Source organism: Scomber japonicus, chromosome 13 (genome assembly GCF_027409825.1).
Source record: "Scomber japonicus isolate fScoJap1 chromosome 13, fScoJap1.pri, whole genome shotgun sequence".
Taxonomy (NCBI): Eukaryota; Metazoa; Chordata; class Actinopteri; order Scombriformes; family Scombridae; genus Scomber; species Scomber japonicus.
The window spans coordinates 7,179,383-7,198,506 of record NC_070590.1 but is presented as its reverse complement, the minus strand read 5'-3'; the positions used below and the strand labels follow the sequence as shown (position 1 = coordinate 7,198,506).

The window sequence follows — 19,124 nt, the reverse complement described above, 5'->3', positions numbered from 1 at the left end:
AGTATAAAGCAGTCTAAAATCATACTACTTGAGAAAAGTAAAAGCACCTCAAACTGTAATGCTCTTAGTTACGTTCCACCACTGCTGTTTGTTACTACTGTACAAGGTCAGCCATGACACGGGTGTATCTTTAGGGCAAGACAATTATTCTGTTTGGTCTTTGCACCTGACCTTTGACCTTTTTATGAGATTACCAAATTAGCAGTACTCACCACTAAGCCATAGAGTCAAAGCAGGTGCAATGCAGGGAAGTCGAGAAAGGTCCACAATTATGCAAATGGGAGTGACGATCAATTACACATCATCTGTCTCGCTTATACAGATATTAAATGAAAGTACTTTAAACAAACTGATGAGGGCTTCCCAATTCTCTACCATATAACTATAACAAGTGACTGTGATTTGATTAAGAATTAATTAGTGTATAATCACCGGAAAGTAAGAGTAGCTATGTATCCGTTACCTTAGAATGAGCCCTTTATATTAACATAGGGGGTGGGTCCTTTTCCACTTGGTTGCCATGTTGCACCGTTGTGTTTCTATAGTAGCTCAGAACAGACAAAACAATCACTTGGCTCTAGAGAGGGCCTCATTGCAATCATTGGTATTTATTTATCTTTAAAGCTCTAGTCGGAAAACAACCACCATACCTGTCAATTATGCTGGATGGGAACCTCGGAAGGTATTGCACACATGACTGGCTTATGTTTAACGTCCCTCGAGCATGAACTGAATTTGGGAAATCAGTCTTTTGCTTCAGTGCACCAAATTATTTGAATGACCTTCAACACACACTAAAAATCAATATCCTACCAACCTATGGACATTTTAAAACCCTGATCTCTAACCTACCTGCTTCACGCTGTAACTGTTTTAACTGATTTTCATTTGTGTGCTTGAACTGCTTTTTTTTGTCTTCATTTTAACGCGCTTGTAAGTCGATCATGGCAACCTCAATGATTGTTTGAGTTTAAATAAAGGTTGAATCTTCCTGCTAGATGCCACTAACTTCTACACAAATATCACAGATAATAACAATATTAATAAAATGTAGGTGTTAAACTTAACTTAAACCAGCAGTTGTGGCCTAGTTAAGTTAAAGATGTCTGTGTTTCAGCCCAGCTTCCTCTCTCTCCTCTCTGCCCATCTCCTTCAGGTATTGAGGACTTTTAAATTAAATCTTGTTAGAGCAGAGATCCAGAGGTCCATGCAAAGATATTGCAATAACTGATTTGAGAGTGAAGAGGCTTTTTTAGCATGTGGAGCTGAAATGACTTGTGATATCGATTGCTCATCTGAAGCGCTGTCCTCCGTCGGAGAGCAGGTGGTACCGGTGAATTATTTCCCTTTATTGCATGCTGATCAAATGTGGAGAATAGGAAACTTCTACTGCAGGTTCACTCTTTATCAGATCTGGTGGACTTTTAAATTGCACAGTTAATGTAATGTATAAAAGTTAAAAATAAGTTGGTTCCAGACTGAATCGAAAGGCTGTTCAAAGGTTGTATGAATCAATATGAATTAATCTGCATGTTTACAAAAACAAAGCAAAGATGTTTCTCAGTTAAAGGAGTCAATTTGTGGAATATACTTGAAAAATAATAACACACTACACAGATAATAAGATAATATATGAATAAAATGATTAACAAATATAAGACTGAGGCATAAATATGACTGTATATATGAATTGTGTAATAGATTATATAACCATGCATCCTATGTGTATATTTTTGTATATTTCCACTAGATTATTTTATGTGTATTATAAATATATTAAATGTTTTGTGTTTGTTATATACATAGGAATCTACTCCAAAGACAAGGACATATGATTATTTACTATACACTTTATTTTTATAGCACCTTTCAAAACCAAAGTTACACGATGCTTCACATAAAACAATATTAATAGAATAACATTTTACATTTTATCTTTAAAAGCTTTTTAAAATGAGGCACCGACTCAGCTGACTTGATACTGAGGGGGTCAACCACAGTAAAAGCATGATCTCCTTTAGTTTTAAGCCTGGACCTTGGAACATATAACAACATCTGTATTTATGTAGATCTGAGGGCTCTTGGTGCAGAATAAGGTGTTAAAAGTTCAGAAATGTAAAGTGGAGCTAGACCATGTACGGATTTTAAAGTTATTAGTAAAAATTTGAAGTGGATTCTGAAACAGATGGGGAGCCAGTGTAATTCAGCCAGGACTGATTCTCTGCACCCTAAGATGTGAATAGTGAATTACAGTAGTCCAAACGGGAGACAATAAGGGTTTGAATGAGTTGTTCAATTATGTGTTTCCTCCTGTTGTCCTCTCGTCAAGGAAGGGAGGGAGGGAGGAAGGAAGGAAGGAAGGAAAGAATGAAACGAAGGAAGAAGGAAAGAAAGGAGAGAGGAAGGAAGGCAGGAAGGAAGGGAGGAAGGAAAGGAGGATGGAAGGGAGGAAGGTAAGGAGGAAGGAAGGGAGGAGGAAGGAAGGGAAGAAGGAAAGGAGGAAGGAATGGAGGAAGAAGGAAGGAAAGGAGGAAGGAATGGAGGAAGGGAGGAAGGAAGGAAGGAGGGAAGTAAGGAAGTAAAGAAGGAAGGGAGGGAGGAAGGACAGAGGAAGGAAGGACGGAGGAAAGAAGGAACAGTTAAAACAGACAGGGTCAGTTTGACCCGTGAGGACGACAGGAAGGTTAAACTAAACTAAAACTAGCTTCATCACTTCAAGGATCTGAATGATTGGAGGATTTGTAAAGCAAACATGTTACATCACCTTCAAGATGCTGCTGCTTCATTATGGTTATTGACATCCCTGCCCACAAGTCACCTGTCATCTCACTACATTGTTATTCAGCTGATCACTTCTGCTGCTTTTGCCATCCTGCCAACAATCCACTTAGTAACTGCCAAGCGGTGCGTGTGAAATAAGCAAGGTGCCCTCCCCACCCCAAAAGTTAGGAACACTGTGACTTTCATGGTGGATAGTAACACTGCTTTAGACCATGATGAAGTAGCTTAATGCACATCTAACATCTTGAGAAATAGACTTAAATGCATCTATTATGTTATAAGTGTGTGTTCTTTGCATCTATGCAGGAATATTCTTTTAATGTTTACCACAGCAGTACAGTTTTGTAATTATGTTGTGTAGTAATATGTTTTTTCTTTGTTTGTACAGTATTATGCAAACACAGTAGGCTATAGCGGGAGTGAAAAATGACTTCACATGGAGTGAAATTGGCCCGAGGAGGAAATTTGCAATTGCACAAAAAAATTACATATAAAGCTTTTGAGAACAATTTCATCACACGCATACATATTCTGTGAATGGTCCTAATTTATTGGTTCACTTGTACATAATTGCAAATCTGTGTGCAAACAATTGCTCCTCCATCAGAAACAGGTGTGTGCTGCTACTCTCTATAGACTGAAAAACGGGAACGCTCTTAACCTTCCTGTCGTCCTCTATTTTGACTGTTCTTTCCTTCCTTCTTTCCTTCTGTCTTTCCTTCCTCCCTCCTTCTCTCTTTCTTCCTTCCTTCTTTCCTCTGTCCTGCTTTCCTATCTTCCTCCCTCCTTTCCGTCTTTCCTTTCCTCCCTTCCTTCCTCATGTCCTTCCTTCCTTCCTCCCTCTTTTCCTTCCTTCTTCCTCCCTTCTTTCCTTTCCTCCCTCCTTTCCTTCCTTCTTCCTTCCTCCCTTCTTTCCTTTCCTTCCTCCTTTCCTTCCTCCCTCCTGTCCTTCTTTCCTCCCTCCTTTCCTTTCTTCTCTTCCTTCCTCCTGTCCTTGATTCCTTTATTCCTTCCTTTCTCCCTCCCTCCCTCCTGTCCTTCCTTCTTCCTCCATTCTTCCCTCCTTTCCTCCACTGAACTGATGATGATAAATACTCGACAGGCTTGTGTGAGGAATATGGACTCAGACCTTAGAAACTCTAAAATCCTGGTTACACCTCTGTTTTTTGTCAGATCAACTGAACCAAATTCATCGGTATTTTACTTGTTTTCAGTGTGGTCATTTTTTATTAGTAGCTAGTCTGCAGTATACAGAAAATGAGTCATGAGAGCAATATGCATGCCAAAATTCACCCTTACACATTTGAACTGGGAGCACTGGAAGTACAAGATTAGCTTGTTAAACCCCCGTGGCGTTGAGCATGAACAGCCTAAATTCACTCCACAGCATAATGACTGGATACCATTAATATGTTCAGTATCTACTGCACTACAATTACTCAAGACAAGATTGAAAACCTGGAAAGAAATTAAAGAGGATGAATAATAATGGAAAGTACACAAGATTCGCATTTAATTACTTAATTAAATTATGAAATAAAAATGTTATTTGCATTTTTATACGAAATCTGGTTATCAGCTTGAAAAACAAAATAATTTCGATGCTTAGTGTGTGTGTGTGTGTGTGTTTGTCTTGTGTGTGTGTGTTTATCACCCTTCCTGTGGGAATCAGCCACTGATTGAGGGAGAAACAATCAGCGAGAGCCGTATTACGTGGAAACCTGCCATCAGAATTGCAAATAATCACACCAGCTAATTGATTAAATCCAACAGAATCACATGTCCTCACCCATGACTCACAACACAGTATCATTGTCCTCATCTTGTCATCTTTGGCGGCGTGCTCGGAGGATTTCCCCGCGCAATATTCCACTGATAAAGCTGTGGCGCCTGTCATAGTCATTTTCATTACCTTGCTAGATTGCAGTGGATGCAGCAACTCTGACAAAGTAGCAGTGTAGCTAAATAACAGTGGTGTCTGTTTTGATATTTATTGATGCAATTCTTGCTAATAAAGTCACTCACGGACTTTTTGTCACAATATCCATCCGCAGAGTGTTTATTGAGACTGATTTACCTGTCATGACTCACTTCTGTGTTGCTCAAAACTATATTTCCACTCCCTGTTTGACCAGATTCAACTCTTGAATAAGCAATCTTACTGGATCTATACTTCATGGGGGTTTAATTGTATATGTATTCATTTCATAATGCAGTACAGATGTTATAGTGTGCTGAAGATAATGCTCCAGGGCCCAACAATTCCTGTGAAGACTATTTAATAATAATAATAATAATAATGCATTTACGCCTTTGTGCAGAACATATTGGCAGCGCACCACTTAGCTGTTGTATGCTCATGGGTGTATGACTTCACCAAGGTAGCTTAGTTACTGTGGTTACCCTCCTGTCAAAATCACTAACGAAAGACCCATAATACTAAATAATTATGATTAACCCTCCTCCAGTGTTCGTTCGCTCCACCCTTATTTTAAGTGTTCACGGTCAAATTTTACCGGTCTCTTTTAACTGCTCTTATATTATAACACAAAAACCGTAAATCACCAGCAAATTTTGTTTAACACTTTTAAACCCCTGAAACAATGTCTCAGAGTAACTACCATTCACCAAGATATCATTTGGCTCAAAGATATGTTCCAGAGCCTCTCGGACAGACAGAGAATCGCTTAATCAGTCGCTTTATCATTGTGTTCACAGAGTAAAATGAGAGCAAGGTGCAAATAAAGCTTTATATATGGAGTCTGTGAGAAGATATAATACATTGTTTAGTCTGGAAGGTGTAGTTCATGTGGAGGGATGGACACTGGGGGGGTTGGAGGAAAGGATGGGGGTGGATGGTTGGGGGGCGAGTGGGTGAGTGTATGGGGATGTTTTCTACCTGATCCACCCAATAGATGAACATAATATAGTCTTAGCCATTCATTTCTGACCAGGAACAACAAAGGTGTAACAATGTTTACTAAACCACTCAAATTCATTGAATGTGGTGATCAACAATTTTATACATTCAAATGCCTAATGTGGAGGAACTCATAAGGCCTTGAGGTAATCAGATGAAAAACACAATATTTATGATGTATGATTAAAAGTTGTAACTTGGTCAGATTTGATCCAAACACTGGAGGAGGGTTAAAGTATGTGTCCTTATCTCTGTATTTAAACTATACCACACACACTCCTCCCCCTAACCCTCACTCCACCTTCAAATGAGGCCGTTCAGAACAACAATAAAAACTGCACATGAGAACCAGCTCTGAAAGAGAAAAATCTAGTTCAAAATTAGGAATGTAAAAGATCTGGTTTTGTTCCCTCAGACTGTTATTTTTTATATATAACCTTTGTTTAACCAGGAAGTCCCTTGAGATTGAGATCTCTTTTCCGAGGGAGACCTGTTACCGCTTAAGTGGAAATTGTTTCAGACAGAGGCTGAACTGAGCGGCTGCATAAAGAGGCAGTAAAAGATAAATAAGGAGTTAATCATGCGAAGATATTCGACTAGAGCTCCAGAATATAAATGAAGACCTGAACATGTGCATGATAGGTCCTCTTTAAGGTGTCAATTAGTGTCCACCTCTTCCCTTTGTTTGATAAATATTACTTCTATTGTATCGATAGTCCAGATTTCTATTGTGTTCTATGGATTTAAAGATGAATTACTTTCCTAATTTTTTGTATTCAGTTGGTGCATTATTGAAGGTATTCATTTTCTATGGTGTTTGATATTTGAATCCTGGTGGTCTCAGCCTGTGACTCACATTTAAATATGTTGTGAATTTACTGCCTGGTTGAATCAGAGTTCATTGTAACTATCTTTTAACTTCAGTGTTTTGAACACGCTGGAGTCTTTTTCACTCGCTGCCTGCATGGCTTTGATTATGCCTGTCACTTCATGTAAATGCCTCCTGCTGTTTATATTTCATTCCCGACAGTGTTCAATATGCAGCAGTGAGCTCATGTTTGCATGCGTGCCACCAGACGTCAATGCATTGACAAATTTTCACCAGGCCAGAGAGGCTTTGTACATTTTCAAGGATGTTTGTATAATTCTGGCAGCATGTCAATGAAACTGACACCTGAGGGATGAGCTCTCTGCAGGCGGCACAGGAAGCTTGTAGTTTAGTCCATCATAATGTTCACTTCTGTTCAATAGCGCAACTTCTCCGTTTGTCTTTCAGGCCAATAAACTTAGAACCAAGACCCTGCACAACACACTCAACCCTGTCTGGAGCGAGACCCTGACCTACTACGGAATCACTGACGAGGATATGGTCCGAAAAACACTCAGGTACTCTTTGACTTTGTGCCATTTTACTCTGTGCCCAGAATGAAGAGGAAGACATGAGATATGGAAGAAAGTAATGATGGAGAGGGAGGAGAACTTGAAGGATTGATAGGACTTCTATTCTTAGATTGAGCATCTAAGAATAGAGGATGTTGTATTGTTGTACAGATTGTAAAGCTTCCTTGCTTTCACTTGACTTTAATAGAAATGAAATGAAAGAAAAGGAAAGGAAAGAGAAGGAAAGGAAAGTGTGAAGTAAAAGCATGGAAGAAAGAAGATGAATATAAAATGGACCTGACAGATTGAAAAATAAAATAGAAGGAAGGAAGCAGAAAAGACAATTGTTGCAGAGGAAAGATCATTGGGAGGAAAATGAGATGAATGGAAGGGGAGGAGAAAAAAAGAGGGGAAGGAGAGAGGGAGGACATTAAATGAATAAGGGGATGGAAAGACAAGAAACAGAAGGGGGAAAAAAGTCAGAAGCAAGGGGAATAGAGGGATGGAAATAAAATAACTGGAGGTAGAAGATAGATAGAAAAAAAGAAGAGAGAGGAATAAAAGGGATGGACAAGCAAGAGTAAAAAGAGGAGAAAGATCAACCCCGGCTATCTCCCTTAAATTACATTTACATACTACACTGTTTTTCCAGTTATGTTGCATTAAAAAACATAATTGCTGCCTGTATTGTGCTGACAGGGAACATTTTAATAAGAAGGAATTAAAGTCTACATTTATAAATTGCAGTGAACCAGAGAGGGAAGAGGTTCGCGTGGACAGCAGATGTACAAGATGAAGGCTTTGGCACTAGTACTGAATCCCATGTGTGCTTCATTTTTTAGATAACTAAGCACACACAGTTGGTTTAGGTTAATGAAAGGTTGAGGTTTGACTTAAAGTTGAGTTAACATGTTGTGCTTCAAGTTACTGCAGACTGTAAAAATGATCTTTCCTTAACTTTAACTGAGTGCTGCCAGTGTCTCAACATAGCCTAACCCATAAAAAGCTTAATATTGCTTTGGTCACTATTAGCTGATTTTGTACTGCAAGATCAGATAAAGGACTATCTCTGAATGTTTCACTCATGCATTCAGTATGACATGTTTGCAACTTGCCATAGGTTAATTAACATTTTCTGGTTTTGTTGAAAGAAGACATAGTTCAGCCAGCATTATGCTTCTATAGCAAAGTGTATTTGCTGTTGTGAATACACATGAATAGGAAGAAAAGAGGAAAAATGAGTCTCCATGTTTTCATATGTATTAGCCTTGGCTTTCTGTATGTGCTCTGAAAGGGTTTAGGAAATAAATTAGAGGGAGCAGTGATGTTTGACTGTTTCTCTCCTTCTTGACTCTTGAGGTAATTCATGTATTACATCCATTAGCAACAGCCATTTGAGCCCAAAAAAAAAGAGTGATGCAGTTATTTATCCTGTGCACTCTCTTTTCCCTACAATTTATGAAGTTTGCTTGACCGTGTGATAGCCTCCAATCAGAGTAACAACTGGGAAACCCTTTGTTTTGTGAACTCCAAACATCACTCTTGTTAAGGTGAGACAGAGGACTTCCTGTTGGTTTATTGTGTTTCACTAAAACAATTGAGAATAGAATAAAAAACTTGGAAAAAGAAACTTCTATACTTCCCTTGATAAATATGTCATTGTTATGCAACATAAGTGTTACTTCACTGTTCTTTGCTCCTTTATTTTTACCAAAGTGTTATCTCTGTGCAATCAAGTAGTGGAAGTAGGTTATGTAATCATATACCGATCCATTTTGTAGCTGCAATACTGTATGTACTCCAGTGATAGGTGGGCCGTATGTAATAGAGGGTTTAATTTATCAGTTTGACCCCTCCCAAGCACCTCAGGACTGTTAAACTACTGTGTGTGTAGTAGTCCTACCAGTGCAAGGTGCTCATTATATCACCAGACTGTCATAGGTTTGCTGTACACTGAAAGAAACAAGTGTCATGGGAAAAATGGCACTGATTGGCTTTACTGATCATTTTTCTACCGATAGCGATCTTAGTCTGTCAGTTAGTCCATCACCTTGGTCACAACTGAAAAATCTCAACATCTGATGAATGTACTACCATTATTACCATCAGTGTCATTATTATTATGTTGATCTTTAGAGCACACATTCCCGACAGTTACAGCAGGACATTACACCTGCCAAACATCAGTATGTTGGCATTGGTAATACAAGCATATGCTAACATCAGCATAGCATTGCACTGCTGATGTTAGCATTTTGTTCAAAGCACCACTGTGTCTAGATCAGCCTCAGAGAGCTGCTACAATAGAAACAGAATGGAATAGAATGGAATGGAATGGAATGGAATGGAATGGAATGGAATGGAATAGAATAGAATAGAATAGAATAGAATAGAACAGAATAGAACAGAATACAATAGAATACAATGGAATGGAATGGAATGGAATGGAAGGGAATAGAATAGAATAGAATAGAATAGAATGGAAGGGAATGGAAGGGAATAGAATAGAATAGAATAGAACAGAATAGAACAGAATACAATAGAATACAATGGAATACAATGGAATGGAATGGAAGGGAATAGAATAGAATAGAATAGAACAGAATAGAACAGAATACAATAGAATACAATGGAATACAATGGAATGGAATGGAAGGGAATAGAATAGAATAGAATAGAATAGAATAGAATGGAATGGAATGGAACTGAACAGAACATTATTATTAGCTGGATTTGTTGACTTTGCTCACCTTTAAAACATTACAGAATGCTAAATGTAAAGCACATTGAGTTGCCATTGTGTATGAAATGCGCTATATAAATAAAACTGCCTTGCCTTGCCTTAAAACAGCAAGTCAATAAAAACAATGAACACACACACAAGTTCATGCATGAACAGCACACCAATATAGTACAGTTATACAGTAGAGTTTAATTGGATCTCCAAACATGGGGATATTCTACTGCTATTTATTTTTTGTATTATATCGATTGTATTTGGTACAAAGGATCCCTCATATGTTTTTATTGACCAGATGTGTCCTATAACTTCATCCAGAAGGCATTGACTAAAATTCAGAATAGAGGATGTTGACTTTTTTTCAATATTTAACCAAAACCATAGAGCTGGGTTTTGTTTAAAAAATGACAATACCAGTACCAATCCAAGCACCCTTAAAGTGTTGCTGATACCAATTGAGTACTTAATTCGAAACCCATTACACATTTTGTGCACTTGCTTTTATCTGGCTTAACAGGCGTGTAGTGTAGCCACACTTTAGAGCGTTTAAGTGGCATCTTGGCTTGGCTTGGCTTGAACTGCCACCACAGACGGTTTGTAGCTGCTGTGGCAATAGGCCAATCACATGTTGCATTAATTTGAATAATGTTTGCATTAATTGGATGTGAGGAAGTCCATACAAATGTTCATTTTTTTATAGCTCTGGGTGCTAAAAGGATCAATTGCAGGTCTTGTTTGACAGGAGACATTTTGATACTATTTGCTATCATTTTATTTTGGTTGAGTACTGACCCAGCCCTACAAGACCACTACCTTTCCCATCCTTTAACCAAGTGTTCTGTAATGAACCTTTAGTGTATTTGTTCCTACTACTGCCAAATATATGTTTATATTCATATTCAAATGCTCATAAAACATCATAACATATAATACAGTAATAATTGAGTTATTATTATTATTATATTTACTGTGATTAGTTCTTCTAACCCTGTGAAATAATTTGTCTACAATAGATTATGAACTGGAAAGGACATATTGTATCTCACACCTGGTAAAGTAATTGTTGAATCACTGTTATAGAGTGACAGGCAACCTTATCAACACTCTGCAAAATTGCTTTATTTTATTTTATTATTTTGTGTTCCAGTCAACAAAGATATGACTTTAATGTTACTGCATTGAATCCCATAATAACAAGAAATGTGATCCGATGGACACTTGTCTGTGTACAGGCCAAAAAACCTATTTGCATAACAGTGCCTTGATTAACCATTTTCCAGGAACAATATGCTACAAGAAAGAAAGACCTCCACTTTTCCAAACGGCAATATTTGTTTCTTTTTGTAAATTGAAATTTGGATTCAGCACCACCTGTGCATGTGGTAGATAAGTTATCTTTTATCCGTTGAGTTTCATTCTGGGGCTACAATGCTAACATATAGTAGCTACTCATGTGACTGGGTACAGAAAGGCTGCATGCTTTCCTCCATATGGAAGCTGATTATGCAGAGAAAAACACTTGAAGTAAACAATATTCCACTACATGAGCTTGATGTAATCATGTAGTGTGGAACATGTCATTTCAGAGCCGTGAGTGATTACATAAGATCTGCTCTCCGCATTTATTCAAGACATACTGGATGACTCTGAGAGCTTTGTTGTCCAACACCAATAATTGACTTTCATTAGAAATTTTATGAAATGATGGAGACGAATATTTCCTGGAAAATAAACATGGATCTCAGTGTACTGTGTGTGTGTGTGTGTGTGTGTGTGTGTGTGTGTGTGTGTGTGTGTGTGTGTGTGTGTGTGTGTGTGTGTGTGTGTGTCCTCGGTGGTTCTTTCAGTGCAACATCAATCATCATCTTTTATAAGCTATCATACAATTGCACCCATTGGTAATGGCACTCGCAGTATACTTTTACATAGACTTGAAAACTGGGTTAGTCTTCTGGAGCAATTTTAAATATGAAGGAATTATGTTGTTGTTGGTGTTGGGAAACATAATTCAAAATGCATGCCCTTGCCCTGTGGTGTACCTCAAGGGTCAATTCTCGGCCCACTCCACTTTTGTTTAACCTGTGCATGCTTCCATATGGCCACATCCTTCAGAACAATATCCTTGCCTATCATAGTTATGTTGATGATACTCAAATTTACTTAACTCTCTTATCAAATGTCTTCAGTTCTATAGAGTTATCATGCAAATAAATGACTAGATGTCTCAAAACATCCTGCAATACAGATGTAATTTTATATGACAGCAAAGATGAGAGGCTTGGGGTTTCTGCTCACTGAAAGGACAAGGCACCAAAAACGAAAGAGCAGGTTAAACACTTGTCATGGTGCTGTCACAGTCTGGCTTTATATTCCTGACTTGGCATTGTCCACCAGTCCAGCCATTTCTCATTAGACATTTCTCCCTGTTTGAGAAGACTGGACTGAGTGGGAGAAGTGTTACATGTGTACTTTAATATTTTAATTTTTGTTAAGCTGTGCCAATCAGTGTGTGGAGTCATTTCTTACATTGTTCTATTATTCCCTTTAAGTAAAAATACTGGGATCTAATGTGGAAATATGTAAACTTATGGGTTCTACCTTTGCCTGTAACCAGAGTCTGGTAATAAATAGTTGTTTTCTGTAGTTCTTGTTACCCTCCTGTTGCATTCTGCATTTGAGTCCACCTGGTATTTTAATTAAATCCAGCCTAAGTCATGTAAAAGCAATAACAAAATCAACATTTTATCACCTTTTTAAAAATGTAGCCAAAGTCAGAGAGTCAGAGAGCTTATTATAAAACATGTTTGTAAAAATTTAGTCATGCTTTTATCTCCAAATTGCTTACTGCGAAGGAGTTCTGACTGGACTTCCTAGACAGACCATCAGGCACCTGCAGCTTACTCAAAACCAAAGCCAAAATGACAGCCCACATCACACCACTTCCAAAATTTCTACACTAGTTGCCAAAGAGCCACAGAATTGATGTTTAAGTCTTATATTACTTATGAATCTCTACATTAAGTAACAAATACAACCCTATGATACCTTTTAGATCACTAGAGAGTTGACTACTATTGATGCACAGGACAAAGTCTAAACAATGGGAAGTAGTGATCTCCATTATTTTACTCTTTTCCAAATGCTTTAACTTCTCTGTGCAGGACTTTGAATCGATCTCTGTATATGAGACCGTCTTCATACACAAAACAGCCTTGCCTTGCCAAATGAATAATGATTCCTCTTCTTTTATTCATTGTATAGCACACTGGGAAACATACTCTAATTTTTTTTCAAAGGAGGTTATCATACATTGGAAATAAAGATGCTTGTTGTGTTTGGGTGTTCAATAGAATCCGATAAATAGAAAAATGGAAAAATGGTCACATAATACAAGTCAGTAAACAAGCTGGATGTATTGTACCATGCATCACAGCACAATTCAATTCAAGCCGCACTAATTGAGTAAATAAGGTAAACACAGCAAGATATGTTCAAGTTAAAGTCATGATTTGGTTTTAAATGGCTTTGATATAATCAGAAACACTCACATCTGAAATACCTCTTGATTTCGTCTCATAAAAAGTTTCCCCTCTCGTTTTATTCACTGAGAGTCTTTTGATCCATACATGGCTGAATGCTTCCTAAAGCATAATTATCCCATCATTTTCTGTCATACTGATTGAGTCTGGCATAAATCTTATGAACACCTTCACTGCAGGGCTACTAGGGTTTTGCTTCCATAGAGAGAGTCAGTGGGAGTAGCTCTATAGTGAAGTATCCCTGTGATGGAGGATGATGGGCTCCAGGTGGAAAATGACTGGTTTTAAAGTTGTAATCCTCCTCTCAGCAACAAAAACCTTTATCTGAGCTTCACTTAATTCTGGTCCGCCTCCGCCTTTTGTTCTCTTCTTCCCCTCTCAGGATTTCAGTGTGTGATGAGGACAAATTCCGCCACAACGAGTTCATCGGGGAAACGCGAATCCCCCTTAAGAAGCTGAAGCCCAACCAAACCAAGAACTTCAACAACTGCCTGGAGAAACAGTTACCTGTAAGCCCACTCTGACACACACACACACACACACACACACACACACACACACACACACACACACACACACACACACACACACACACACACACACTCCAAAGCACTCTTCTCTACAATACTTTAACCCTCACAAACCAATACTATACCTCACTACACTAATATACTATTATACTACATTATACTAAACTTAATAACTATATACAAGCATTATTACAGTATATATTGTACTATGTGATAAAAAACTATATTATATATTATACTATACCATACTATACTGTACACAATGGTACTACAGTATATATTGTATTATACTGTACTATACTATGAATGCTAGTACAGTATATATACTGTACTAGTATCTATGCCTTCTCCAGTATACTCTATCATACTATAATTAACTATACTATACTCTAGCATCTATTATATAATACTGTTATACAAAGCTATGATACAGTGTATACTATACTATATATGCTAGTGTAGTCGATACTAAGCTATGCTCCAGTATATAAGATACGATAAAATAAGATATGATACAATACGATACTATACAATACGATACAATACCATATGATACGATACGATACGATACGATACGAGACGATACAATATGTGCGATACAATATAATGCTCCAGTATATACAGCATTATACTAAGCTAAACTGTATTTTACTGCACAGTTTGGTACTATACACACTACACTTCTAAGTGCATTTATTTTTATTTTGTGCTGTATCTTATATTTCAATAATATTCTAATATCATATTACATATTAAATAAGGGGTTAACCTCATTATATTACATGGTAAACTATAAAGCAATCAAGAAATCAGTGGGAGGAAACATTAGACACTGATGGGCCAGAGAAATAATTCAGTAATACTTACGTGGGTGGTCTATTTGAATAGGTCAGTCTGTTTACAAGGTAAGAATGCATTATACTGTATTTTTTTTATATTTCATGCAGATTTATCTCAGAATATTATGTAAAACCTTGGACTTGCAGTTTCATGGCTGCAGGGTGGTTTGTTTTACCAATGAGCTGAGGGACACAACGTGGCAGCAACTGATGGACGACAGCAGCCTCTAACCTTCATCTGTGTCTTTTATATTAGCTGTAATGCCATCTAGCTATCAATATATTAATAGATCATAGATGATAATGCTAAAATATCCACCATCTTACAGTATCAATACAATTACGCAGTCATGTAGTCAATAGTACAGGAAAAGAGACAACACCTAAATTTTTTTAAGTCATCATTTGTCATTATTTGTTATTATATCAACACTTCTGAAAAGCTTTTGCCTTTTACCTCTAAATGCCTGCTAGTTTTTCACTGTTGAGTGTAACCAGAGTTATTTCAACTTGTTTTTGTTGTTGTTGTTGTTTTCAGATCATGTTCATGTCTCACTGTATTGCTACATTTCTTTATTTTCCTTAGCATTACTCCTCATTAAAACTTCAGCATGATATATGGCAAAACTTGTTGCATATATCGAAGTCCTTAATACAGTGTAGCATAGAGAAAATATTCTTATTTTCTCTATTCTACACTATGCTATTCATTATTGGTGTTATAATTATATATATTTTTACAGGAACATAGTTAAACTGTTAAATACCAAATAATATGAAATTCAGATTATAGTAGCTTCACACCCTCACAACAACCACATAGGTGCATTTGACACTTATATGAAACCTCTATTTGTGCTTTCTGGTTAGGTTTAGGCACAAATACCACTTAGTTAGTGTTAGGGTTGGGCAAAGAACATGGTTTTGAGTAAATTGATCACTTGAAACATGCTGTGGATTAAAGTGACTACATCCGTACAGTTCAGCAATCACCATCATCATGGCTATACACTTTGACTATAAACACTTTGACAATCGTAGTTACGCTTTTTAAAAAACTATTCCAAATTAAGGCTGGAAACAGGAAGTGAACAGCTGTCTCCTGCAGCTAAGTTTGTTTTGTTTTTTTTACCAGTTATCTATCTATTCATTAAGTCATTCAACCTTCCATCTGTGATTATGGAAATGTGTCACCTTATATTGACGCCATCTGTCAATTCTCCAAATTATAGCCGCTAGATGGCGGCTTTCACTCAAACATAACTATAGGTCCATTTTCAACCTATACAGTCATTTAACTTTTACTGAGGACATGCTGTATAATATATTATGTCTTTTTTTTTCATTAGTTATGGTGCAAAAAAATATACCCAATGAAATGATCCTGCACATAACAGAGAAAAAAAACATAAACTTGCTGTACATCACTACAAGGCATGGCATAACATATTAATAATTGCAAGACCAAACCACAGTATCTATAAGGATTTAGTTAAAACCACATGACAGATTGTTATGTGAATTAAACCCGTTGGGTTTTGAGACCATCAGTAGGGTGCAGGAGTGGATTATGTGTTATGAGAGCATGGAAGTGGAGTGGAGTGTCATTGAACTGTGATTGAATACCCTTTTTGATCCCTTTTTGAATTGCCCACACAGTTTATAGTTAAAAAAAAAAATAATAATACAGTGTAAATCGGGATCATCCATATTTTGAGTTGATGTGTTGCCTCTGTTTGGAGAGGCTGATTCCTGTTGCTTCTTTTCATTATGCTTTGTTGTCCATGAAGGAATGTGAAACAGCATGCGGAAAATATTAAATATGCTTGTGCTTAACTGATAGCTAATAGTTACAGAGAAAATAACAGAAATAACAGCCACACATAGCTGTTGGTGTTTTGTGTGTGTGTCTAATGGTACACCTGTGATATGACGATATCTATAAGGTGATGACAAGGGAAAAAAAGGTGTGATCAGGTGGATATTTACTGTCCGTACTGATCGTTTCATAGCCTCCAGTAGATTATATGACATTTCAGACAGAATCCATATCTCACCATGACTGAAAGTGAAAATGATATAGAAGATTGAAGGTAGACTTGCTTCAACCTGCAGCTTTTCAACACCTAGTGAACAATCAATAGGTGAAGAATCAAAGAGTGGATGCAGTTCCTATATATACATTTCCATATTCCTAGTGAAGATAATACTGAGGAGGTTTTACTAGATCTTATATTTCAGGCCTCGGTGGCATGCAGTGACTTTCAGTGTGGCTATAAGAGCATGTCAAACTCCATAAGTGTTTTTTTTTTGGTTTGTTTTTTTGTTTTTCAGGGATTGTCAGTTCTGTCCCAGTTAGTTTGCTTTGCTATTTTGGACCAGTCTGTCACATATTGTCTCACACAAGCAAGCAAGACTATAAAGCACAATATGGCCATTTTTTTGCATGGTTCAAGGGAAAGTGAAGCTATGACTGCTGCTGGTTACTGAAAGAGCTCAAGGCAGGAAGCTTTCTGCTCTGCTTGCTCTTGAAAAAGCGAATAAGGAGTTCTGTCTGAACAGAGGATGTTGTTTGCTGTGCTGGGGGACAGAGCGCCAACCATTTAATAATCTCATCCAGCAGCTAGCAGCCATGAATTATGGTTGATTTTTCCCTGACAGCAGACCAGTCACAGGTTGAAATATATAGGTGAGGAAATGTGGAAAACAATGATTAGATGTAGTATAAATATCTAAAGGTTTATCCCATTTTCACTCAATATATTCCAATAGAAGTGCTGAATAAAGTGAATGACCAGAGTACAGAAAAAACTACTCAATTATGTGCTCATCTACTGTGAAGCTAGTTTGGAAATCAAGTAAGCAGTAAACAAATAAAGTATGATGCCTGTTTAAATCAAGTTTTCACTAATCCAACTCTATTTAAGAAATGAGACATTCATCAAAATTGAATTACCTGTGACACTATTGTGACTATCTCACCTCTGAAGAACAAGAATCTCAGAAGACATCAGCCAGTCTAAAGTTTGTTGGATGTAGAGATGGAGATAGTGATCTGGAAAGACAAAAGGCTAATTTAAATGAAGTATATGACCTTTCTTCTTTCCTGTAACAACTTGTGGAGTACTTTCATAAACCAGGTTTTGTCTTACACTGTAATGACTCATGACGGATGCCTTGATACTTTCATTGTAGCATACCACAGATACCTTTATTCATTATGTAGATATTTGGGTTTTTTGTGGTTGGAAATTGTCTAGTTATTGCCAATATGACCCACATTAATATCTGACTATTTAATTATAGTTCTATACCTGTATTTATGTTTTTTTGCTTTGTTTTTGGTGGATTTAAAGTCAGGGTCAATATATTCCTTCCATCAGCAAATCGCTCAATTCATTCCTATATTTGAATTTTCAATGCTGTGGAAGTTTATATATAATCAAGGTAGAGCACAAAGGCCAGCACCCAAGAATTTCCAATAAGCATGTACCTGAAATAGTCCAATTTATATGGAAAAAGGTTACAGCACATTGATGAAAGTGGCTATATAGACACCAGAGATACATACGTATAGTTACCACCACAGAGAAGAGAAGCTCATAAACGCATCGAGGCCTTTGGAAGACATAAGGCTGTTTTTGGTAATCTCAAGGTACCTGGACAGCTGCGTCCTTTCTAACATTGTGACCAATCATCCATTTCTATCTAATGGATGTGTCTGCCAGTCTCAACTCTGGATCTGCCCTCAGCACTGGCACCAGTAGACAGCAAGCAGGCATGAACAGTGTAGGAGCCAGCCGCCTAATCTGGCAATGAATCTTGGATCCGTGTCTCTGTGTAATATCTTTCTCTTTTCCCTCAGCACAGTTGAACACCAATGGCTCAAAATGTAAGAGATGGCCACAAATTTGTTGCGCACCCTTCTACCCCTCTAAAATAAAAAAAAATAACTAGTTTAATCCCTGTTTTGGATTACACTTTGTCTCATTACAGTGCATGCAAGCTGTTTAAAAGCCGTTGATTTGTCCACCCTACGCCAGCAGCAGCATAACCACAGTGTTGAGTAGCTGGACAGTGTTCACAAAAGGACAAGGCCCATTAATGGTCAGACCTGAGGGGTGAGTGTGTTGGTCAGTCCTTCCAAACCTTGGATCCACAGAAAGAAATCGTGAAAGTAATATTAAAACATGGACATTCATGGTTCCTAGAGGATGGCAAAGACAAATAAAATGTGGGAAACTAGTGAGCGATCATATAATGTTTATTAAAAACATTATAATATATTTTAAAACACATCATATCAGACTGTGCCAGGGATACAATGATAAAGTTCGGGACTTATTTCCAACATTCGTCCTGGTGTTTTTACAGACCATTTAAAGCTGCAGTTGG

The 19,124-nt window shown here is 37.4% G+C and overlaps 1 protein-coding gene across 1 annotated transcript in view; it reads left to right on the top strand.

The window, feature by feature from the left end:
* doc2b (double C2-like domains, beta) overlaps positions 1-19,124 on the top strand; it is a 133,930-nt gene that overhangs the window by 99,278 nt on the left and 15,528 nt on the right. Inside the window, exons 4-5 of the mRNA XM_053332323.1 lie at positions 6,978-7,087; positions 13,743-13,869. Coding sequence (XP_053188298.1) covers positions 6,978-7,087; positions 13,743-13,869 — 237 coding nt within the window. The remainder of the gene's footprint in view (positions 1-6,977; positions 7,088-13,742; positions 13,870-19,124) is intronic.